Source organism: Lissotriton vulgaris, chromosome 5 (genome assembly GCF_964263255.1).
Source record: "Lissotriton vulgaris chromosome 5, aLisVul1.2, whole genome shotgun sequence".
Taxonomy (NCBI): Eukaryota; Metazoa; Chordata; class Amphibia; order Caudata; family Salamandridae; genus Lissotriton; species Lissotriton vulgaris.
The window spans coordinates 1287607531-1287633841 of record NC_141693.1 but is presented as its reverse complement, the minus strand read 5'-3'; the positions used below and the strand labels follow the sequence as shown (position 1 = coordinate 1287633841).

Sequence of the window (26311 nt, the reverse complement as noted above, 5' to 3'; positions counted from 1 at the left end):
CGTCACTCGGTCCCGGCAGAAGCGAGAGGCAGGCTCTATATTCAGGCCGATATCTTACTGACGATTCTTCAGGAGTGTCCGGCAGCCATCAGCTAGTTTGTGCTATCTGAAAAGATCTTAGGCCTCAGCACAGCAACTGGGGCGACACGCAGCAAAAACCATCAATCTCGATTCCACAATTCTGCACTCTGTGAAAGCACCCTTATTCTAGGATCTTTTGTCGTCTATCAGGGTGTCAAATATCTCGGAATGGATCCCAACGAGGTATCTGGGAGTTCCAAGAGAGATCGAAAGTGAAACCAAAGTGGGAGTCGTGAGGCAGGGCCAGTCATTTCCGGTCTTCAGAGCCGTTTTTGTCGCATTACCGTTCGGGCACAGCGCCAACTCAAACACCGGGACTCCAAGAGATACAGGCCTCAAACTGTCCAGATCTCTAACTCTGGTCCCCGGGGGACGTTCGGGATACGGTTTTCAGCAATCGACACACCGTCGGTTCCGCTGCAATAAGCACGCCACAGTGGACAGGATAAACAACAGGATATATTCCGAGGGCTACAAGGGTCTCGGGAGCCCTAAGCTCAAGCGGCCATCTTGGATGCGCCCGAAGCTCCTCCCCATAGACTTTTTTTAAAATTTCTTTTTATTGGAATTTCCCCAAAAATAAAAATAAAATACAATGTTACAAACATTGTAAACAACTAGCCAGTGATTGTACAATACTGTTGCATGGCGTTTTAGATTCCAAATAGATATCGCCGATTCATGCCCTTATATAGGTACAATTCACGTTGCCCTTATATAGGCATAGAATCAAGCCCTTTATTTAGTCATACCCCATGCAACCCTAATACAGGCATGGCTACTTCCATCAGTTCACCAAACGTCACAACGATTTTTTAGAAAAACAGCTGAAGCAGTTAGGGACTTCCCCTTGCTTGAATATTGATTCCTCAAAGAACTCAGTTAGTTTTATAATGAACATCTATTCCTTAGGGGTTCATTCATGAGGTTCATATGCCCGACTTTACGTCAAACATGGCATTCCTAAACATCTTCAAGGTATAAATATACCTTCACTTGCTATGGCAAAGCACGGTGGTTCGGAGCAGTTCGGCGACCTACTTGCCCGACGCACTTCGCTACAGCAAGTGCCGAAGGAAGCCAACTCTCCAGCTGACGCACTGATCAGGAAGCTGCCCTCCTCTGCTGAGAAATCCAGCTCCAGTGTTTCAGACTCCCCTTGCGGGTGTTGGGAAATCGAGCCCCGAGGCAGAGATTCCAGACCTCCTTCATTCTAAGGTATGGAGCTGATTAGAACCTAGAGAAACCTTTGGTAGATTCTTGGCAAAAACTAAACCTATGCCAAAGACAATACTTACTTCTTCCCTCGTACTAGACATAGGTTAGGTACATTGGGGTAGGCGTATTTTAGAAGCACCAGTTGAGTATTTTAGCCTGTGTTATTTATGTATGTATTTTTATATGGCTTAGAAATCATACAATGCTATTACAGTATTATTTCATAATACTATTCTCGCTGTACGCATTATAATTTACATTCTGTCTAACGGTTGTAGCATTTCACCTCTCTTGCATGAGAAAGAAGACTGTTCAATAAACCTTTTATTGAAAACGCCTTTCTCGCTATTTCTCTGCAGCTCTCTAGAAACGAAGCATGCACGATTGACTGGGTGCAATACTTATCTATTGTTTCTACGACTCTGAAGATATTTTCCAGTCCTAGGGAAACAAAGTTGTCATGTTTATGCGGTTGTCAGAAACTAATTCCTTCTTGTGAATTCGAGAAAGTTTCTAGTGACCTCTGAGCTAGCTGGCACTCACAATTAAGTTTAGTATATTCGATAGAGACCTACTGACCTAAGTCCTACGTCAAATCTATAAGATATATTATTCCAATGCGCAGAGTCTATTGGGAATATAGGAACTACACTACAATACATAATCATTGTCAAGACTGCATACCATATACATTACATCTGTTGTATCTTGCGTGCCACATCCATTATAACTCAGTGAATGTGCCCACTGTATTACAAAACCTGCTGTGGAAGTCCAGATATCTATCGTATCAGGAGTCGAGAACAATCCTCCCATATATATTACACATATAAGTTAAGTTGTGGGACAGCAGTATAACATCCTTGCTACCACTTTACCCCTCATTCCCTGTAACCATTGGTGCATCCCCAACACCCCTCCTGTTACTCCCGGGCACAATTCAGAAAAAGTTCCCAGGTGGCTCTAGGTCTGGAGGTAGTAGACATTAATTCCCAAAGTGTAGACAATTGTGAATGCCCAAATGTGACGTCTTTAAGCCACCCCTTTGTGGAAGGCGCCCTCATCCTCCCCCAATGAACGTCGATCTGGCGTTTGGCAAAAAGAAGGAGCATTGCATGTAGTTTGCAAACCTTGACTGGCGTGTCTTTTACGTAGTTCAATAGGCGTAGCAAGGGTGTGGGATCTACAGGCGCGGCTGATCAGATTGATCGTTGTGAATATAGCAGACCAGAATGGTGCTAGCCGTGGACAGCTCCATGCCACATGTAAAAACGTTGCTGGTGCAAGCCCACAACGCCAATAGCTGTCATCTTAGTCCCATTCGGTGTAACCCAACTGGTGTCCTGTAGTAACGATGTAGAAACTTAAAATGTATCAGGTGGAGTTTATAGTTCGAGGACACGGCGGTGAGTTGACAAAACAGTATGCCCACTGGGCCTCGGTAAGTGGTGTATCCATTTCATCATTCTACGCCTGTCGCGCCGTGGTTGTGTCAAGGGAGCTGAAGTTTGCATGTGTTAAAAAATCTGTGTAATGAAACGACGCAGCGTGGCTGACCTTAGCACATTCTCCAAGGCAAGCAGGGTAGGCGGGGGCATGGGGTAGTCTCATGTAAAAAACGGCAGGGAGCCCGCAGTTTATAGTAGACAAATAGTTTGGTAAAAAGGCACCAATTGACCCTCCTCCGCGACCAGGGTTGACCGAATGTATCGTCAGGGTATAGGTCAGCGAACGTGTACAGGTTCATCTTGTGTGCTATAGTTTTGCTTATGCCTTCACCTATGTTCGGAAGCATAGAGTTATGCGCCAGTGGTATGGCTAAGATAAGGAAAAATACGTTAAAAAAGTTTACACAGGATCAAGGAGTGCACTACACAACCCCAATCAAGTGGTATGGATGAAGCATACAGTAAAGGAGCGCCAGCCCTCCTTCTCAACTCATTCCATGCCCACCGCAGAGTCTCCACCGTGTCGCTGCCATCCCTGGGTCGTCCATAGTTCTGATATAGTGTCACCGAGAGAGGGGCAGGTGCCGCCGCGTCCGTCTCGACAGCCACATGTGGTTGGAATGGAGTTGGGTTCACCCAGTAGTGAAAAAAATGTGCTTGGGTGCACCAGGCATACAACAGCATATCTGGGTACCTAGACCACCCTGACAAAGTGGGAGTGTCCGAAGATCCCATGAGACCCGAGCTTGGCCACCCGCCCAAACCTGTGAAATCCGAAGGGACCTGAGGAACTTGAAGAATGCTTGTGTTAAGGGAATAGGGACGTTTACAAATAAATAATTACATTTCGTAAGAACCACCATCTTAACAAGTGCTATCTTTCCCGCTAGGGAGAGCTGGAGCTTTGCCCACGCTGTGACCTTCTCCTCCAACCACGTTATGGCACACCCATAGTTCAAAGACCAAATCTCCTGCGAGAGAACCGGAATAGTAGGGTTCGTCAATGGAAAATTATGGATATAGCCCAGTTGATTGAAATGCCTGAAAGGCCGCCAAATTTAATGAATTACCCGAAAAGGGAGTCCAGATTAGTCGCTTGGTCAAGCACATACAGTGTGACGTCATCGTCGTATATGGAAATGAGGAGAATGTGTGTGCTAAAACCAATTCCCCTAGTGGTGTGGTGCTGTCTAATGCGTGCCGCCAGTGGTTCCTTTGCTATCGCTAAGAGCAGAGGGGACAACGGGCACCCCTGCCTCATACCCCTCGAGATACCAAAGGGCTCCGACACCGGACCATATACACGGATCCGAGCCAACAGCCGTGTGTATAACAGGCGAATCATGTTGATGAATAATGGGCTGAACCCCATGAGGACCAAAACTGCGAAGAGATAAGGCCATTCAAGCGTGTCGAATGCTTTTGTAGCGTCGAGAAATATAGCCCTCTGAGTGTAAATAATGTAATACTTAGAAAAGTGATCTAAGGTTGTGTGAAGTAGATCTCCCTGGGATAAAGCTTGACTGATCTGGATGGGCGATTAGGGGGAGAAGAGGCTGCAGTCAATTTGCAATCAACTTCCCCAATATTTTAACATCCACGTTTATTAATGACTGTGGTCTATAGGAGTCCACTTCATTTTCAGGTTTCCCGGGTTACAATAAAGTTATAATTATAGCTTCGCACATGGATGGTGGCAATATGCCAGTGACTTGAGCTTCCTCGTACACCGCTAACAGGCGGGGCGCTAGTTCCTCAACACAAGCTTTGTGAAAGGCGGTAGTGAGGCTGTCAAACTCAGGGGCCTTGTCTAGCCGCAAACTCTTAATTACCTGGAAAACGTCTTCTACCATGAAAGGGAAATCTAAATAATCCCTATGTCGTTGACTGAACCATAGCAGTTCCAGTGAGTCAAGAAAGGGTATCAGACCACCCGGACTGGACTCCTGGGTGATAGTATATAGGTCAGAGTAGAATCTGGAGAATTTATCCACTACTCCTGTTGGGCCTCTAATGACGGTCTGTTGTGCAACTATCAGCACGGGAATGTAAGCAGTGGATCGTGGGGGCATGGAGCATCGCCGCCAGCTTCCTCGACGGACTATCACCCTCCCCATGTCTCCGCACTTCGTCCTGTTTCCCCAAAAACTTAACGCTGCACTTCCTCCTCAAAGGCAAGCAATATATCCTTCAAGAGGGCCAGCATCTCGGGGTCATTGGAGGAGTAATATTTGGTTGCCAGCTCCTTAATTTGGGACTCCTAGGAAGCGAGGGAGCCCCGAATAGCTTTCAGCACCCCAGCTTGTCGGACAATGCATTTGCCCCTAATTACTACAGTTTTATGACTTTCTTGTATATTCTGTTTCTATCTGACTTTTATGGTTGTATGCAAAAAACGAATAAAGTGAATTGATTGATTGAATGAATAGTGTCTTGGAAACAATTGTACCCTGGCGGTACGTTAGTGAGAAGGCAAGTTGAATGCAATGGGGACCCCGAAACCTGAAATGACGACATCAAAAGTAGTCTAGTTGATCTGTAGGGCTTGAGAGCAGAGAACAAAGTAAGTAATTATAAGTGAGCGGGAAACCGGTGAAAATGTGTGGGTCAAAGCAAACATGTGCTCATGGAAACTTTACATCTATAGTGTGGTCAGAGATTCAGACAGTGTGTTCTTTAAAGTCTAGGAGCAGAATATTATCAACGCCGCCTTGTGTTAAGACTAAACAATATTTTATTGAAACAAAATTGAGCAAATTGTGAGATAAAATGTAAGAATGTTGTCAGCATTCTTCAGCTAACTGGTCACTTTCTTGTTCACAAGCAATGATGTACTCTAGCGTCAGATCCAGTGTTCCTGCAAACTTCCTGGGCATAGTGTTTGTCGCCAAACCAACAGCCCCCATCACAAGTTTAAGGTCTTGTGCTTTGTAAATTGTTTGCTGACTTGCTGCATTTTCATCCCAACCTTTTATTTTCTACCTGCAGTTCCTATGGACACTTTCAAGCTAAAGATTATGGTGTATCAAAGGGGACCACAGGACACTCCCCAACTGAGATGGACCGTCTGCGACAGGGCCTCTGCCTCACCAGATTGTCTGTGACAAAGGTAAGTGCCTTAGGCAACAGAGGAGAGACACAGCCCAAGATATGGGCAAAGCAAGACTGGCGTTCCACCTGCCAGAGATTGATCAATCACTTGGGACCCATCTTAGAACCAGGCTTGTGTCCATAGGCCATAGTCCCTACAAAGATGAGGGGAGGAAGAACAGCAGGGCCGGTCTTGGTTCTCCCCATGCATGCCATTATCCCTTCACTTATTACCAGCCGCCTCTCTCTCTGCACTTGCCGTGGAAGTTCCCTCCCTTGAAGGTCTTGCTTTCATATGCAAAAACCCAGTACCACCTTGAGAAATTGGGTCCGGTGGGTTTCAGGGTTTCAGGTCAAAAGCTTTGAATACTGGATTGGGGATCCGTACAATAGTTTGTGAGTTCTGAGTCGTGGGCACAGCAGTAATAACAGGGTCACCTGTTATTGTGCCTGAGACTACAGGAACCAGAGCTATGTCAGTCAGGGAAGTCACAATGAGAATAGTTGCAGTTTGGGCTGTTATAATAGGGGTGGTCACTACTGGTATTGGATTGGTTGGGGCAGTGGTAACAATTGAGTTTGTCACTACTGGGTCCACCTGAGTCGGTGCTGTCAGAGCTGTGGCTGTTGGGCTAATCTGAGTCTGAACTGGGCTATCAGGCGTGGTAGTTTCATTACCGTTGTCTGGGGGACGTCGACCAGTTCTACCAGCAGATTAGACTATGTTGTTTGGAGGTGGTTGGAAGGACAGCATATCATCCAAAAAATAGTCAGCATCTGTGCTCGATTCAGCCTGGGTACCTGTATCCTTATTTCCCTGTGCTTTCTTCTTCGACCTGCCATTTGGCAATACTGGGTATAATTAGAGCTCCTGGTTTTATGGTATTCATTTTTTTGACATTTCCGTCTGTATTTATCCATATTTATTTTTTGATAATTTTATCTGTAGTTATCCATATTTATTATGGTCTTTGTGAAAAAATTAAGCTGAAATTAGTATATATCCACATTTATTTAGCTGATAACTATGCACTCATGCTTGAATGCCTGCCAGGTTTCAGTGCTGTGAACACATGCTGAAGTTAAATCAATGCACATGCAAATGTCAGTATCAGTCTTTTGTATATCTACTGCTATTAAATCCTATTTACTAAAATCCCTTTCCTTTTGAACCCCCTTTCCCATCCATCAACCCTCAACCCTCACAGCTATTTGGCTTGGCAGTCATGGCACACAGAAATTAGAACAATGTAAAAAACAAACCAATTTACATTTTCATCCATATTTAAAAATAAATACACAAAAATAAATGTTTTCTGTCTGTATTTATCTGTAAAAACCAGTAAGAACGGAAAACAGGGAGTCCTAGGTGTAATGGAACTCCCTCCACCATTTCTCTTCTGTACACCTGCTGCACTGCATCCCACTTTGCATCCATCCAACTACAAACTGCCATCTTAGCTCAAGTCTGATACTTTTCTTTACTTTGCAGCATTTTCCCAGGCGTTCAAAGGCTCATACCATGCTGGTCTAGGTGGAGCTTCACGTCATATAACACTTGTCTTAAATTTGCAAATTATATTCAGTATAAACGTTTCATAGCGAGGACATTGCAAATACACTTCTTACTCAGTGATCTTGTTCCATTGGGTAAGCTAATTACATGTGTGGGGCACGACATTGGCCATGTAATGACCTAGCATTTTTTCCAGATGAGCCTCCTTGCCCTCTCAGACAGGAACCCTTCCATCATCCCTCGCAAAATCTTTCAAAACCCTAAAACATTTCATTTTTGCACTGATTTAGACATTCATGAGTAAACTATCTCGGTTTTAAAGAACCAACAGCTCCAGTAAATCACGATTTCAATACGTAATGATGTTGGTGTCCAATCTCATCATAGTACTGAAAGAGCGCGCAGGTCACCCAGCTTGGAAATTTTTACTAATACTCACCTGAGCCCATAATTTTTACAAACTACACACCTTAATCATTTACTTGGGTAACTTACGCACTACCATCAGTATAATTTGTGATTCTCCACTACTAATTCCTATATATATAACCTAGCAAAGTAGATACAAGGAACCTAAACACTTAGGATCAGGGAGTTGAGTTATAAGCTAGGTACTCAAAACATTTATAATATTTCTAAATATAAAATAACCACAGACTCTGGGTAGGTTTAAAGTTTTATCTAATTTTCATCATATGTCATGAGCATAAAGTTAAAGCAGATCAAACTATGTATAATTAAAATCATGAACAACGTATAGCTATGCAAGAGATAGAGTATACTAAGCATTTAAGAACTTAGAATAAAGGTAAGGTAAGAACAAGGACATGCTATATTTAAATAACAACCTTTCGCAACTTTGATTAAAGGAGGGTAAAGAAAGGGAACATACTAACCCAAAGATTTTCGCAAAATACAACAACAGTAAAAAAGAAATGCAACTATGTAATTCTAGAATTCGGTTTCAGTACCATTAAACTATACGGAAGGTAAGATTTGGGACATGTTATTAAATTCAGCTTTTCTCCTTAACACCTTAAGTGCTGCCGTCGGCCGTTGGACGTTCCAACTGCACTTGCGCAATGGAACGTCCAGCAATGGAGCTGGACGTTCCATGGCTGCTAAGGTGTTAAAGGAAGGGTAAGAAAAGGAACATATACTAAATAGAAATGATTTAGCATTTACTAAAGGTGAGTTGAAAAATGGAACATACTAATAGTCAGCAAATACATGAATCTCTCATTTACCAAGGGACGGGAAAGAAAATGGAACATATGCAATCAAAACTTTGCAATTTCAGGGAGGGTAAAGAGAAGGACGCAATTTAGAAAACAATTATCCACACAGACTTTATATTTACCTAGGATAGAGTGAAGACCAACCCTGGCTACGGGTCAGTTTGGAAAAGATGGGAAGAACCCCAAGGACTTAGGTGCCAGTAGGCGAGCAGGTGCAGCTCATGGACAGTCAGGACAGGATAACCCCAGAATTCGGATCAGGACTGGTTCACCAAAGGTTAAGACCAACACCTGCACCTTCGGCGCTACTCCCTCTCTGCAAGGAATCTGCCGAAACCCCGATTGGGTTCTCGAACCTCCCAGCAAAGTGCTTTGCCAGCACTTTCAATTGCCAAAACCCCGAATGAGTTTCTCGAACCTCCCAACAGAGTGCCCCGCAGCTCTCTGTTTCAGTCACCTATAGAGTGCGTTGGGTCAGTGACAGGTCAGCTATTCGGACAAGTCGGACAATTTCTCTAGCTAAACCTACGCTATTTATACTATTTTTCGGGTCAGTGTACCACCCCCCAATGTTGCAAGTGTAAGGATTCCCAATTTTGATTGGACAAAGGAGGAGGTCAGGTCATCCCACCACCTATTTTCTAACCTTTATCAGGCTTAATATTCAATTTCTGTACCCGCCCCTTAAATTCCAGGTTCTCATGACATATGCTTTTCAGCTAACAATGGTGAATACAATATTTGTATACATTTGTTACAACTGTAGTACGGTTCAGCTTCTTCTAGCTAGGTTGAAGTTCAGGTTGTCAGGAGCATCTCTTCAGTCAATCAGCTCCTTGGCGGGATATCAAAGGTCATCTGCTCTGGAGACTCGCGGATCTCGCGCAGACACAGTTTTATTCAAGATGGAGTATATCACAATAGAACAAGCCAAGTTTCGAAGGGTTACATGAAATGGAAAAGAAACAGTTTAAGACATAGAATAAATGATTTCAATGTATAAAATGAATCACTACACTACTCCCATTACTTTATAATAAACTATAGCATTATGATTAGCACAACGAACAGCTTAGAGAAAGCAGCAAGCAAGCTTTAAGCATGTGAGAAGACAGAGCAGCCATCTTAGCTTCATTGCGCATGTGCAATTAGTTTCCCACCAAGACATTGAATACGTCACGTCACATGGTTATGACCGACGCATGCGCAGTCTAAATTCCCGCGTAGCAGCGGCCATTTTAGGTTGCAAGCATATTAAGGTTAATAACACATAAGCAAGCTTCACTCGGTCGCCCCGTATAATGGAAAATGTGCAAAATTAGTAAAACGAACATGTTGGTTAATTTATTAACGTTATTCGAGGTTCATGAATACAAGCAAGTCACTTAACGTGGGAATCCTTGCTCCATCAGTACCTACCGTCTGTGAGAGCATTTTCAGGTGTGTCACCTGATGATGCAGTGACCATTGCTGAGTGGAACTCTCACCAACTGACCAATACCAGTGCACTACCAGATGACATAGGTTTGAGCACCTTGCAGTGGCTCGCCCTCCTTTACTAAGCACAAATAACTCTACGATGTTCTACAAAGAAATCCCTAGTTATCACTCACTCAAGGGGCTAAACCGGTAATAAAGCTTTTCAACTTTCACTCACACAATAGTGAAATCTCGACAAGTAGGAAATCATTGTCTAGTGCAGCTTCTCCTTTTTGCAATAGAATCTATCACCAATCACTAGAAGTACACTCACAGTACTAAGTTATAGTTCCCTATCTTAATTGTGTGGCGGATGGTACTTCATCGACCAACATCATAAATCTTGAAAGAGAAGTTGAACCACTATATATTTATTATCCATTCCCGGATCGTGGACTTCGAGTGTGATAATAACTTCAGCTTCTTAACAATATGCACATGTGTATTAACATAAACAAGTAATATACATAAAGAAACAAATTAGTTCCTCGGTCTAGCTTCGCTGCCTTCTCGGACTTAAAGTAGAAACACACCACGAGGTACACAGCATCAACACAAATAGCACAAGCTTCACATACAAAATTTGTGATCTACTTCCCTGCTTACTCTCTCTCGGACACCGCAAATGCTTTCAGAACTGCCAAAATACTTCCAAAGCTCCAAAGTTTGCCCATGGACCTTAGCGACATTGGCTGTCAAGTTCTACCTGTTTCTGGAATATTTCCTACTCTGCAGAGTTTAGTGACAAACCATCATTTTCTATAGCAGTTGCTCCAGCAGACTTCTCTGTACCTAAAGGCTTTAGTATAGTCATCATTCAGAAGTCGCCACTGGTCCAATTGACCCTTAGTTATCTACTGAAAATGTTTGAAAGGAGCTAGCATTAGCAACTTATTTCAATCACAGTGAAACAATTTGGCTACACAAGAACAACACAGATGAAGGTGTCCAAACCATGAAGGTTTTATTAACAAATGTAGTCAAAGTTACACATCAATCAATCATTAAATCAATGTATAAGATAAGCATATGTATCCATTTAGTCCTGCAATCTAAATTTGTACATTAGGTTTAAAATGAAGCACAAAATAATGATATACAGAGTCCAGAAAAGGAAGTAGATAGATTCCATGAAGGAACTTCCCTAAGCTAAATAAGGCAAGGGGGTATTCTAAGTGGAAGGTGTCTTTATCAGACAAACCAAATTAAGGTTCTGAGTAGGATAGGCTCAGGTGTTCAAGCATGAAGTTCAATCCCCGCAAAGCAGGGGAAATCAGCAGAGTTCATGAAAGTTCGTCCGTCTGGGAAGTCAGGGTGGAATCTGGTAAGCTATTCTAAGAGACACACGATTAATAAACAATGGAAGGTTCTGGAAGCGTCTCTCCGCCAACTCCTTGATGAACCAATCAGCGTACACAGTCTCATGGAAGCAGGTACACTCCCCGTGTTCTCACCAATGCACAAAGGAGCCTACAGCTGCACAGCCATGGAGAGTAATATTGGTCAGTTCTGCCTGGTACAGGAGGTTCTCTCCCATCCTCACGCACTGCTCCTCCACGGCCAAATTTCTGTTGAGACTCTAATCTATCAGTTTCTCAGCACAAACAAAAGACTATTTAGTCAACTGGATACAGTTACCATAAGCAAACATCTTGGTTATAGTTCAGTTATATAAATGTGGCTTCTACTACAGGTAACTACAGCCACATACTAACACCTTGATTATTACGTTTGTACACAGATGAATATTTAATCACATGCATGAGTATATGGATGAATAAAATAAGGAGTCCTAAATATGCTGCTCCAGAAGCGATGGGCAGACTGTTGTTTCTCTATGCAGGGGGTAAGATAGTGTGGAAGTATTAGGAACCAGTATTCATCGGACTCCACTGGACTGATTTTTTAATTTATTTTATTTAATGCGATTTTGTAGAGCGCAAACATTACCCGAAGGTGTCAGAGCGCTTTACAAAAGAACCAGTTGCATTACATAAGGACTTTGGATTACATGAGTTACATAAGAGATATAAACAGGAAAAGAAATGCAAATTACAAGTGGAGCGAAAAGAGGGAAACGTTGCAAATGTACAAGTTGTACCAGGCACATTCAGAATGGGAACAGAAGGGTAAACTTGCTCTGCATCTAACGGAGGCGTGGGGACGGGACCTACTGATCCCTCGTTTTTGAAAGCCGGCCAGGATCACGAGAATGGCCAGGTGCCGGCGTGAGCAGTCAGGTATCCAGGAGTGATAGCGGGAACAGAGACCCCAGTCACATGGGAGATGACCCTAAATAGGCCCAGAGTCTCCACCCCCTGACCCCCAGGTCACGCGATATCGCCGGACCGGAAATGGGTCGGCCGGACGCCGATTAGGCCGTCCGCCCGACCAACCACTAGAGACCAGGGGCGGGCGGGGTCCGGAGAGGCCGGGTCCTAAGGGGTGCGGCGTGATTCTCCGCGCTTGTCAGATTCACTCAAGGAGGAGATACAAGCAGATAAACTCTAAAATCACATAGGAATGGTAGTAAGTACAAAGGTCTACCACATATACTAGTGGTTAGAGTTATACATACAAGTAGAGTGAAAGGAGGGAAACATTGCAAATGTACAAGTTGTAAAGTCACTCAAGGAAGAGATACAAACAGATAAACTCTAAAATCACATAGGAATGGTAGTAAGTACAAAGGTCCACTACATATACTAGTGGTTAGAGATATAAATATATACAAATTCACTCAGGATTACATTTTAACAGTGATTAGGCTTGGACAATCATATATTACATATTTACAGAGCAGGAAATTCTTGCAAGGATGTGAGGAGGACAAGAAGTTGACACGGAAGAAGGGCATACTAAAAAGTAGGATACGACCTGGGTGCAGTGGTAGAGGTAGACTTGTAGAAGAACGATTACTAGATAGGAAGTGGTTGTAATAAACGAACTATATTAGACACACTTGCCTCATGTCATCTGTGTTACCATCAACACTGCTTGCTGTGCACTCAGCCATCAGAGTAAGACAGGAAGCATCCTTCATTTATTTGTACACGTTCAACATGACACTTGTGTAAAAGTGCATGTGCAATGTTCTTTTGTAAGAGGGAATATGTCCGCTGGACTGGGGTTTATAAGCTTCACTAAGTGGATGAAGTCTAGATTTTCACCAACCAATCAGCCTGCTGGTCCAACTACCATCAAGTACGCAACAGTAGAGTTGAGAATGTGGCGGTACCAATTTAAAAGTAAATGCCGTGAAATCATTTCTGCAGTACACCTGCCATTACCTTTCACAAGACACCAAGTCAAGGGTAGAACTCAGGTCCAGATGTCAACTCAAACTCAAATCAAGCTTTATTGGATCATATACAAATAATCATAAAAGCAAGGTTCAGAATCTATGCAAAAGACAAATCACGATCTATAAAAATACAGATCTCAAGAGAATTATAAAACTGTACATTTTAAATTTTGTAGACAAAACAGGTTTAAAAGGGGAAAAAGCCCATCAAGGATCAAAGCACATACTTTGCCTCAGCCTCACAGCTTTCTTCAAGAAGCTAGAAACCCTCCAAGCCACAAGTTAATTCTCTAAATATTGCAATCGAATGAGCGCTGGACGACATTGTCTCTGGCCGAAGGAGCTTAAAATAGGAAGTATCCAGAATTTCCTTAATTCATTAAAAAATGTACAAAAAAAGAATAAGTGAATGGTGGACTGTTCTGATGTGAAATCACACATACACCGAGGGAGATCTCTTGACCAGTCATTCATAAGCGGGATAGTCAAAATTCTGTGGACTATTTCTAATTGGAATCTCATTAACAACATTTTGTCATGATCTTTAGAGACAAAATTTAAGTTGGGTTCCATATTGAAAGTTGTAAGCCTTAGTTGATGGTAGATGACTGTGGGTTTTGGGGCTTCAACGGCTAATCTCACAACTCCCAATATATCCAAACAATCTTTCTTCAAGGATTTCCTTGACATTTGGGTCATTGAGTTCGGTTTTAAATAATACTCAGGATGACCAAGATCTTTGGCAAACTGGAATATGTACTTAAGCCAAGGAATTTTCAAAGCTCCATCTAGCTTCATGCAATCGTACAGGATATCACAATTTAATTGGGTCTGTTCACTAGACCAAATCCTGTGCCAAAGGAGTAAGGGCTCAAGTTTAATAAGATCCATAATATATGAAATACCCAACTTCTCATGGCAAACGAAAGAGGATGTACCAGGTGGACCACCAAGAATAAAGCGAAGAAAGATATTTTCTACTGTTTGCAGGGAAGTCGGATTAGAGATGCCCCAAACCCCAGCCCCATATACCGCAGCCGATACACACTGACCCTTATATATATGTAGAAGCTCCCTGGGTGGTTTCCTCCCTAATCTTTTAAAGGACAGTTTTTTTTGGGCGATTGCTTGACTCCATGTATCGTTGTAGCTAAAGAGGACACCAAGATATGAAAAGGTCCTTGTGTTAGCTATCTTACTTCCCTCCAGAAAGATGTCTCGGCCAGTAGTGCTCCGAGACCCAGATACACAATTCATTGTGAAAGTCTTAGAGAGGTTTATTTTTAATCCAAGATCACCCAGAAAAGTGCTAAAACTGGTCAGGGCTTTTTGCAGGCCATTGCCTGTGCGCGCTATGATGACTGCGTCGTCAGCGTAGAGGAGAGCAGGAATTCCTCTCCCGCCAACTTGCGGAAAATCTGAGCCCCCCTTGAGAAGTGCCTCGGCCATACCATTTATATATAGGTTAAAAAGAAAGGGGGCCAGCACGAAGCCCTGGCGCACCCCTCTTCTGAAAGGAAATCCCGAGGTGCATTGCCCCTTCATCCCACATCTAATACTGGCTGAAGCTCTCTCTTAGAATCGATGCAGGAAAGCAATTAGGCCATGGTCCACCCCAAGATCGACAAGGGTCTCCCATAGCCTCACATGGACAACCGAATCAAACGCTGCAGTCAAGTCGACGAAAACTAAATAAAGTTTCCCATTTTTTGCTCGAGTGTACATCCCGACTAACATAGCCAGGTTGAGACTTTGTTCCAGGGTACCCAGGCCCTCCCGGAACCCATACTGCAGTTCAGATAAGACCTTAGATTCAGTTGCACAGTCCTGCAAGCGTTGGAGGATGACTCGGCCAACTACCTTTACCATGGAGTCAAGAAGGGAGATTGTTCTGTAACAAACAGGTTCTTGACTATATCCCTTCTTGAAAATTGGCACAATGATTGAATCAGACCAGGTCTTAGGAAAGGTGGAGCCATCACTAGCATTAATCAGCTGGGTTAAAAGAGGGGCCCATAACATTACATTTGACTTGAACAGATCTACTGAAACCCCATCGGGACCAGGGGCCTTGCCCCCCTTGCTGCGCTCAAGGGCTAACATAGTTTAATCTAGAGTGACATGGAGGTTGCCCTTGTATGTGGAAGGGGACTGCGGAAGTGGATACTCATTAAAAGAAGGACCATTATATAAGGTGGAGTAATGGGTTATCCAGTCCTTTTCTAAAATGGCCAATTCAATGGTAGGTCTCCCCTCCCCTATCAGCGGTGGAGTTCTTAAGATTTTCCAAAAGGCAACGGAGTCCTTTTTTGTGTGGCCTCATGTAACTCCCCCCACGCTTCTTCCCTCAGTGATCTCTTTCTATCTGCTATTGCTTTCCTATAAGTGGCTCTTGCCCTCTTTACCTCCTGTTGCAGTCTAGGTTGTTTATGGAGTTCCAGTTTAAGACTGGAGTACGCTTTAGAACAAGCGGTATCAAACCAACCAGTTCTTTTAGGGAAGGAACCGCATTGGACGGACAATAGCTTTTTGACCTCCTTAGCTATCTCATTAAAGGAGGAGGTAATTTCTTCCGGAAGGGAGAACTCATTGAGGCAGATATTAAAAGCAGTTTTATGGGTAGAGATCAGCCACTTGGTCAAAACCTCGGGGTTCAACATTCAACCAGCAAATAACATATCCATTAGTTCTATTCAGTTCCAGTGTGCCCGGCATACTCCTGATAGTTTTATTCCTCACGGGACCAATAGCTTGCAAATGGAACTTAAGGCGAAGTGGGTGATGGTCGCTCAAAGCCACGGTCCTTATATCAAAATATAGCAGACTAGGGGCAAATGTCAATGAAACCAGAATGAAATCTATAATGGAGGATAATACTCTCCATTAAAAGTAGCAGACATGGGAACGGGACAAGGAACTAAATCATTGGCGAAGCCCAAATCATAATAAGACATCAGATCATTAAGGTGGTCGCCCAGCTTAGAATGCGCAAAATGACAATTGGAGACCCCCTGGTCCATTGGGTACCCACAAGTTTTAGAACTCAATGGTCTACATATTGCCATATGATGGTAAAATCCACAGTAGTCAGGGTGTTAATAGTGTCCAAAGCCTCTGCAATGCAAGAGAACTCAGCCCCGAAGTTCTCTGTAGAGACATAAAAAATTGACCATAAGAATTATTTTTTTGCTTCTTACTGAGAGTTGAACAATCTGATGATGGCAATCCCCCCTTTGGTTGTAATCTTGTCTAGGCATAATAAATTGGATACATACATACACAGTCGTCCCTTGGGCCGACCTCCAAGGCCTCTTACGGCCGAAGTGTTAAAAGTCAAATAACCCTGTATATGAACCGGTTCCAACACAGATGATGCCTGTTTTTTCTATATATCCAAGCCATACTGGGTTTGTGACCTTTTCACGGAGCCCAGCAATATTCCAAGAGATAATGTCAATGTCAGATACATCTTTTCTAGGGCTGGACAACACTCCCGTAGTAATTGGGTTGGTTCTGAGATTGACAGGTATCTCTCCCATTCTGGGCACAATATTATCTAGGCTACCATGAGTTGGAGTTGGTGGACAATTAGAAGCTATATTAGAAGCTTCGGGATGAAGTGCTAGGCTGTCAATTTGCTCCTCGGGGGGGGGGGGGGGGGGGGGGGGGGGGGTCTTACACAGGAGTTGTTTCAAATAACCACTGTGACATCACACTGTGCGGGGTGGGAGTAGACAGTCAACTGCATCTAGATTACAAAGCATGCAAAACAGTTGATGTCCCTGTAACAAGGGGATCTAGAGAAAGCCTACGCTCTGTTTTGGCAATCTCGTGCATTAAGACTTACTCTGCTCTGTTCAAGAAGGCATCCAACGTGCCCGCTACCCCTTTCCCCGTAAGTGACTTTCTTTTGGCCATTGTCATTCTGCTACACAAAGGAATGTTAGTTTAAAACAACTAGTCCTGCCCACACCGATCACGCTACAGCAATGTCTCAATAAAAATTGGTAAGGGCTATTAGGGCTCGCCACACCAATAGAATAATCTGCAAAATGTCAAGGGGGCGGCCTAGCCTGCCCTCCTCTGATCTCTGACGGCCTAAGGCGGCCCGCCCTTGTCCTAGGCTTTTCCCGGCACACGGGGCTTGAATCTCCTTATGAGCGCCTCTCTGACGCGGGCGGTGGCGTGGAGTGCGCCGCGAAGACAGTTGGGAAATGCAGTTCTGTGACTCGTGAAGTATCCCCCCAGGACCCCAAATGAGGACCCAAAATGAGCAGTTTGGCAGGTTTGGCAAATAGGGGCTTGACAAAGCTTGGCGTAGCTGAGTTCAGAGAAAAGCAAAGTTTTACCAAAGCTTTCAGGGGGGTTACACTGGTACTTGCTGACGGATGCCGGAGAGACTTCCCCTAGGCCCAACTCTCCGTCTCCGCTCTCAGCGCACGGACAAAGGGGCTCACTATTAATCACCTCACTTGCGTCTCTAGTTGCCACAACCCGTGCACTGCCGCGGCTACTACTGCGGCTGCTCCCGCAGCTCCTGCGGCTGTTTCCCGCAGCTGTTTCCCGCTGTTAGTCCCGCGGTTCCTGCGGCTGTTCCCGCGGCTCCCGCAGCTCTTTGCCGCGGCTCCTGCGGCTGCTCCTGCGCCTCCCGCGCCTCCTGCGGCTTCTACCTTGGACTCACCAGACCCGCCCAATCGATTCTGTGGGCGTTCTCAAAAACAGGTCGAGCTCCTTGTTCCTTGTCCAGATGTACTGCTTACTGGTTAGAAAATACCGGCCACAATTTGTGAGTTGGTTTGTAAAAAACAGAATCTGATTTAGTCAGAATACGACCTGCCTAATTATTATTCATTAGGTAAGTTGTAAATTGCAGTTCAATATAATTCGCCACAGTCACAAGGAATGGTGCCCTGAAAAGCCTAGCAGGCCACCATGTCTGTAATTGATTTTCAATAAAGTAAACTTATTTTTTAAATGCAACCTGCGTTCCTTAAAGAACAGAGGAATGTGTTTAAAAAGAAAAGTTTAAATTAAAAAAAAGTTTGTTTGAGAGTTAGATGTGGTCCATTGGAATACTACCTTCTCCCCAACATTTTTTTTAACCTTCACAGAGGGTAAGGGAACACAACAGCACCCCTTTACTTTTGCGAGTGGGTACCCTCCCCAGCCTTGGCCCAACTTTCAGTGGTGTACGACCACTATTTCGTTTCTAAACCATTGATACATATGGCTAAAAATTGCTATTTGAAAGGGATACCTACAACACACCCCTTTCTATTAGCGATTCTTTATCCATTTATAAACCCATTTGAGGATTTGAAAGAAAGTTACAGACTGCTAAAATGTATTTAGTACTTTGTCAAAAGCATTTTTGCAATTGCAGAATCTAAATTGGAGCATTTTGAGACGTGAATACCTTTTGTACATCTGGCCCATACTTTGGGGTACATGATTAGGAGGCATCAGAGCACATCCAAAGATACAAAAACCCAGATGATCATCAGGGGGAAACAGTAAAAAATGGTGGAATAAGTCAGGTGGAATATACAGCTGTAACCATTTCGCTTACACTCTGTCTATTCACTTCTTGCATTGGCAAACTGGGAAAGCTCACATGAACTCAATTTCACATTTCTTTTTCTGTTTTCCAGTTGAACCTCTTGGTGACAGAGCAGTTGGTAAAAGAAGGTGTTGCAGCTGTCGGGATTTCGGTAAGGGCCTTAACCTCCTTTTAGAAGACTTGGAGATATTCAAATGTAGTGACTTTCTTTTTCTTTTTGCAGCTGCTAGTTCTTCGCGCCTGAGAAATGCTAAGTTTGGGTAGTTCCAGGATTTAGCAAGGGGGAAGAATAATTTGGGAATACACACACACGCACACACACACAGGACAGCAGCTGCAAATGAATCTTTTTGCAGTTTCTCATGAAAATCTTTAGTTGCATGAAGATCAGACTCACAAGATGGAACACATTAGTAGGCAAAAGGACCTTCTGTACGATAATCCTTAATAAATCCATGAGGTACCAAATCTCTCATCCAAGGTTTCAAGAGTATACTCCATAATGTCAGTTCCAGGATTGAGAAGGTTCTGTTTCCCTTGAACTTGATAGTTTCCATGGCATTGTCCTGATTGAGGTGCCCAAAGACCTTAATTATATTATTGTTTTAATTCACTGGCACACACTATGAATGCAATTTCCTCATGGCTTTTGAAATGTGAAATTGCAAACTCCCATCCATTTGATTTTGCCTTAGGAATTTTCAAGAGTCCCACATCAGTAGATCTAGAGTTCTAAACTGGGACATTTCAGCACAAAATACCAAGAGCCTTGTCCATGAATGCCCATAAAGGTCTAGAAAATATTATTGAAAGTATTAATTTGGATACGGTTATCTAATGGAACCCTCATTCACTTAGTAAAGTGGATTCAAATGTCTTTAGTTCAAGGATAATGAGGCAGCAGCTTTTCATACATGTTTAAGTCTGGTAATTTTGTACACCAGTATTCCTATGCAGGTTGCATTATCCAGTTTTGAGTTGATAAAAATTTCAACCACGTATTCTATAACTTTTTGCTATGGTTCGACAACCTCCTACATAACACATTATTACATGGATGCATAATGGCCATTAACTCCTCACCCCTTACGTTATGAGGGTTGTATGGACAGAGGCACAGAAGAAAATGTTGAGTAATGGGATTACTAGTAAGTAATCGAGGCATTCTGTTTCATGTGCACATGGATGAGTAACCACAAACAGTCCATGAAGAACATATACTTCACAGCTAGGTGACAGACTTTCTTTCAGAATGAACTTGCCTTTGGGTTTATTTTATTTATTTAGAAAGTTTTGTATAGCGCGAACATGACCCTAGAGGGTATCAGAGCGCTTTACGGAGGGATGCAACGCATATGCGAAGAAGCAACCAAGCAGAATCGTAGCAATAGACAAAAATAGCATAGTAACGTGACAACATGATAAACAAAAATAGCAATAGTTACGTGACGACATGATAGACGAAAATAGCAATAGTTACGTGACGACATGATAGACGAAAATAGCAATAGTTACGTTACGACATGATAGACAAAAATAGCAATAGTTACGTTACAACATGATAGACAAAAATAGCAATAGTTATGTGACGACAAGAATAGCAATATTTACATAATAACGTAATAGTGGGCAAAAGAATTGGCCAGTTGGATAAGGCGAGAAAGTCATTAGCGTGATAGTATATGAGGTGATTTAGGACCCCTACTGGACTTTAGTGCAGGTAGGCCTTGTACAATTGGATTGGATGTTGGCCTTTTCCTGTTTTCTGTGCAAGGTACATTTCCCTGTGCCTCTTTTTGAACAAGTATATTGCATTTAGAGTGTGCACTGTTACTACATTTTCCTTGCCTGTTCTGGGTATGCAGAAGGGTGGAGGTTTGTCTCAGAACCATTTCAGTCTGTATGAATGACACATGGATTAATGCATCCTAAAGTAGTCAGCACTGAGAGCTCCCCCTAAAACTGAAGCAGATGAATGCATTTGTCTGGTAGAAAGCAACATATGTAGCAGTTAGTCAGTGTCTATGTTGAGGTGGTGCACTCAGGACTTTTCACTGACAACTGTCTGCTCTTATGGGTGGTGTGGCCTGATGCCGATGGAATAAGAAGCACCTAGCAGAGCTCTCGGACGATCTCTACCATCCTTGCATGCTTTTTGCCTCAACTTCCCCATTAACCGAAAGGCAGCCAGGGTTTACATATTTCGTCACACTGCCGTAGTCGTTGGGGCACTCCATGTCGGCTGGAGATTAGAGGCTCACTGGCTAGTGGCCGTGCTATTAACACAGTATGGTGGACGCCTTCGGCTCTCTGGGCAGAGAAGCCTGACCAGAGAAGTGGTTCGGATCTGTGCCTGCACCACTCAACCAGCCTGCCACTGCAATTGTTCAGGTCTCATCGTCAGATGTACTAGTACCTTCGCTGCAGGCCCGAACTGGCAAGACTAAACATTGGTTTAAAGACCGACTCCATGAAGGCGTAATTGGATGCTATGTGCCAGGGCAGGAGGTGAGCTGATGAGCATCCTACACCTGGGAGTGCAGTGCCCTATCTGCGACCTGTGGCCAAGCCTAGCCTTGGAGTTCAAATGATTCGGCACATCAGCCATAGTTGATCGACTCGGGCAGCCTCTGAGGTGACCGCCCGGAGGTCCTGGGTGTGTGGGTTCAAGGAGAGCCTCACAAGGTAGTGGCGGCTTTCTGACTAGCCGCTGGAAACCCATGAACAGAGTTTCTCAGTTCTTGTGGGCCTTCTGGAGGAGCTTGAATCTGCGGTTGTGTCGAGGTCCACTGTGGAGAGGTAACCTGAGCCTAGGTGGTGGTTTCTTGCTTGACTATATGTCCGGAAGGGAGATGCGTTGAAAACTGGTGGAAACTCCAGGATTGAGCCTTGAGTAGAAGAACTGCAGATATGCCTAGCCCTGCCACGTGCCATGCATCACATGTTAGATAGACAAACTCATTTCAGTGTGGGACTCTGCATTAAAGCACTGAAATGCATTGTCACACATATGTTGTGTGTCAGCTGACACTAAAATCGCTTATAAAACTGAGTCTGTGGCAGCGTGCCGCCTGTGGCTTCCCCATGCTGCTGCAACAGGCTTGGGCTTGCAGCTGAGCTAAGGTTGCTGGCAGCCTTCACTCAACTGCTACAATGTAACATTGTGCTTCCAATCCCTGCAGCTCTCACTAGCAGCCTGACGTCATTGTGAGGAGACGTCACATCCTGTTGTCAGAGCACAGGGAGTTTATTTTGGGAGCTAGAAGGCGGCTCGGCTGGCTAGTTTGCGGTGCATATAATAGACATGGCCAGAGGGCTGCAAATAATAATGGCGCCGGCTGAGGAGCTCACAGCCCTGTTTTCTGCAGCTCGCATGGTCCGGGCCACCGCCTTGGGCCACCGCCTCCTATCAGATGTAGTTATTACTTCTCCCCCGCTTCATTCAATATATTACAGCAGCTGAGGAAAGACTGAGAGAAGAAGTCAGCGTCCCAGCGGCCCCCTGGACGGCTTTGCCCAGGGCTCACAGGAGTCAGAACAGCTGAACGGCCAACACGACTGTCACTGGAGGCAGGCGGGTCAGACCCCCGGGTGGCAAACTCGAATGGCCTCGGCTCGCTGTGACTCACGGCATGAGCCTGCCTGCAGCCAGCCTTGCACCTCTGCAGACAAGAGTCGATGCCTTCAATTATAGAGCGCTGAATTGGTTGAGAGGGTTAACCGTCATGGGAGCCAGACAACCAACCTGTTGCCCCTGAAGGTGTTCAGGGTCTTGTTAGCAGGCACTTGATATGTGTACTTCATGATGGTAAGACAATTTTTACATACGTTGATATTGTGACGTACATACTGAGGTGCTAACCTCGAGCTTTGCGAGATGAAAGGTTAGTGCTTTTCCTGAATATAGGTCCCATACAGTGACTGTTTCCTAAATTAATTTAAAGCAAGATCTGTATTATATTTTATTAGCTCTTTTGCATTCACAATCCTGTAGCACTGAAAATCGTAACATACATTAGTGTTGTTGAGCAACATAATTTGAAATGTAATTCTTGTTGAATACATGCTCTAAAAACAGTATGTATTATATTTTATCACCTAAGGCTAACAGATGTAGCCCACCATCAGTCCACAGACCTGAGGGTACCTGAACTCACTCTCTCAAGTGCAACTCTCTTTTATTCTCTCTCTGTTTGGCTGAAAGCGCTTACCTGTTTGTGTTACAGTACATTTATATATAGCTTTCTTTGTGCTCATGACTTCTCTTCAATGCTACAAATAGGGAATGTCATTTCTTAATGGCCATTAGTCTAGACACTTTCCACATTATTACCATTACTCTTTCCGACTTTAATAGTTTTTCCAGGCTTTTGTGTTTAACATGAATGGGACATCCGTCCTCAGCTGGGAAACTGATAAAGAAGTGCTCCTCCTGCCAAAACGTATGGTGGATTAATACATTTTTTTTTTAACTGTAAACCCCTTTTGTTGCCTATGTCAAACATTAAACCGTTCTCTTTTGGTGTGCCAGCATCTGCCATATGTTTGGATTTTCTCATAGGGGGACATACCATTTTACACAAAACACCGCCCTGGCTGGCTGTAACCCATGTGTGCCTCGCCCTCACTCTCCTGAGCCTTGCCGAAGGCAGTGTCTGAGGCCACTGTCCATTCAGGTTACATGGGCACTAGGTTAGTTCCCTTCCATTTCTGGTGCTTTAAAGCTGTTTTAAGAGCTCCTTAGAGTTTCGCTCAAATGGGTGTAATTTGTGATATTTATATCTTTCCCTCATCTTTATTAATTGATTGATCGGGAGAAAGTGTCACTCATAGTCATTGGAATGTCACTAATAATTACACTAAAATTATGAAAATGCCACAGATAGCAATCTGAAACTTTGACAGCTATCTATCCTCCCCACCAACCCTCTCACTCACCAGCTGCATGACTGTAGATGGACCAGTGGGCTCGATCAGTCTTTGTGGGGTCCAAAAACCACATATAGGGGATCCCCAGCCACATCATGAGTGGGTTCCAGCAGAGTAGTCTGGGGATGCAGAAGAGGTTGTACTTGCGACCACTGCACCAAACGCAGCAGCCATATTAGTTTAAAAGGGCCCGGCACAAACAGTGTAAACCTATCAGAATTGGAACACTGAACAGGGTACATTTTCAGATAATATTTCACTAAAGCTAGTGCCTTGTATGCCCCACTCGTCATTTCTGGGGGGGCGGGGGGAGACTTTATTAGTGTTGTTCATATGATACTGGATGGATTCCAGCCACCCCTGCTGGATCCTCCAGCCAAGCGACTGGCAAAGAAATTCCGCAACTGCTAGTAACAATGGGAGATTATAGATACAGTTACGGTGGCCCACCCGAGGGAATGGGACTACTCCTACTTCCCTGCACTGCACAAGGTACATGTCAGTTAGATACTTTCCTGTCCACATCGGGCTTCTACAAAGCGGTGACAGACTCTAAATACCTGACTAAGACCATCTCGGATCATAACCCATTACTTCTGACTCAGGCATGGGATAGGACACCCACGCTCATACTGACCTGGAGACTGAAAGTCGAAAGTTTGGATTACCCAATATTTAAGGATTAGATTGGTGAGGGCATCTGGAATTACTTTGGCATTGCTTTGGGAGTGGGAGGTGTTAAAAAAAGTAATAAGACGACGGTGTACATGGGAATCTGTTGTGATCCATCGAATGTTGATTAAACGAGTAGAAACACAAAAAGCAACTCTTAGAACCATCGAAAAAGAGAGACCTGGGCTAGCATATTCTGGTGACAGAGTTTATGAGCAGGAAGACATAAAGGAGACCTCTGTACAATATTAGGCTAAGATATACTCTAGCAACTCGTGAGAGTTCCCCTTACAACTAGTATGGTGAGACCTTCGCCTGACCCATATCACACCAGAGGAGGCGGAGGATCTAGGGGCTGAAATAACAGTAGAAGAGGTCAAAGCAGTGGTCAAGAAGATGGCCTAGGAAAAGTACCAGGGTCCGATGGACATCGGCTGGAATTTTATGCAGCTTATGTCGAAATGCTAACAGCGACTCATTGAGGAAGATGCGCTATTAGCGAACTACACCCTGTCTTCCACTCCCAAACTGATATACCTCAAGGCTACTATCTTGCACTCCATGCTTTGCTAGCTATCATATACTGCACAAACACCTGGGAATTCCTTCCAGAAGATCCTTCACCGCACTCTAAATAACTAAGTCATAGTCACTGATCCAGTGGAAATTCAGTCTCATATGTACAACTCTACACCACGATACTCACCATTATTCATAAATCTATCACTAGGCCCATAGATGACTGAGACATGAATTGACCAACTGAATCATTTGACCTAATTAATCAAACACTTTCATAAACATTTAATTAAGTCAAAATCATAGGCAATGGATTAACTAATGGTAACTCAAACGAAACAAACAAGACCAGCTTGTCATTTCAAAATCTATTTTACTAACTTTATGTTCGAGGCATATGGGCTGCAGATGGTACATTATGAATAGATCGCCATCTGGTGTTGGGCTCGGATGATTGCACTTTGTTTTTCTCTTGGAGAGTCTTTTGTCTCTTGGTGACTCCTCCCTTGGTTGGTAGTGCGCATGGGCATCGGCTCCATCCTTAGATTGTTTTTTTCCGCCATCGGGTTCGGATGAAGATCGAGACGCTCCAGATCAACTTCGCAAGAAAGTGATTTTCGGCGCGTATTCCCTTTCCAATTCGACGGTATTGTTATTCGAACGCGTTCATTTCCATTCCGACGCGTTACAAATTCAAAATAGAAGAGAAAAACTTGGAACTACGTCGAAGAACAGAGGCCTTTCTCGACGCAGTCAAGCCCGGAGTCCATGGAAAGGACTCCATTCAAAAAATGTCCAACGTGTGGTGCTAAGTTCCCACACAAGGACCTACACGAGGTGGGCAACCTCTGTCTATCGCCTGAACACGAATCCAGGGACTGCGAAGCCTGCGCAGCATTCTCCTCCAAGCTAACGATTAGAAATCGTCGAGCTCGAAGACACGAGGTTTCCAGAATGCAGGCGGAAGCGATCCCGGAGCTGTTCGGAGACGAACAAATCGAGGAAGAAGAGGACCAGTCGGGGTCGGAAGGGGACCAGTCGGAGGATGAAGAACTCATCGAGCAACAAACCGTGAGTGACGACGTCCCCTTACCGAAAAATCGACCCCGTGCGGTAACGACCCCGCCCTCGGGCCCGGTCAAACCGCTGAAAAAAGTTTCCGACGCCCCGCCTTCGGGCCCGGCAACGAAACCGAAACTGAAACCGAAACACTCGGACTCCCACCATGTCGGATCCGAGAAAAGGGCGACATCGACT

General features: G+C 44.1%; 1 protein-coding gene across 1 annotated transcript in view; it reads left to right on the top strand.

Annotated features, from left to right (window-relative positions):
- Positions 1–26311, top strand: part of LOC147712476 (uncharacterized) — a 205367-nt gene that overhangs the window by 113924 nt on the left and 65132 nt on the right. Inside the window, exons 2-3 of the mRNA XM_086923164.1 lie at positions 5736–5856; positions 19026–19085. Coding sequence (XP_086779290.1) covers positions 5736–5856; positions 19026–19085 — 181 coding nt within the window. The remainder of the gene's footprint in view (positions 1–5735; positions 5857–19025; positions 19086–26311) is intronic.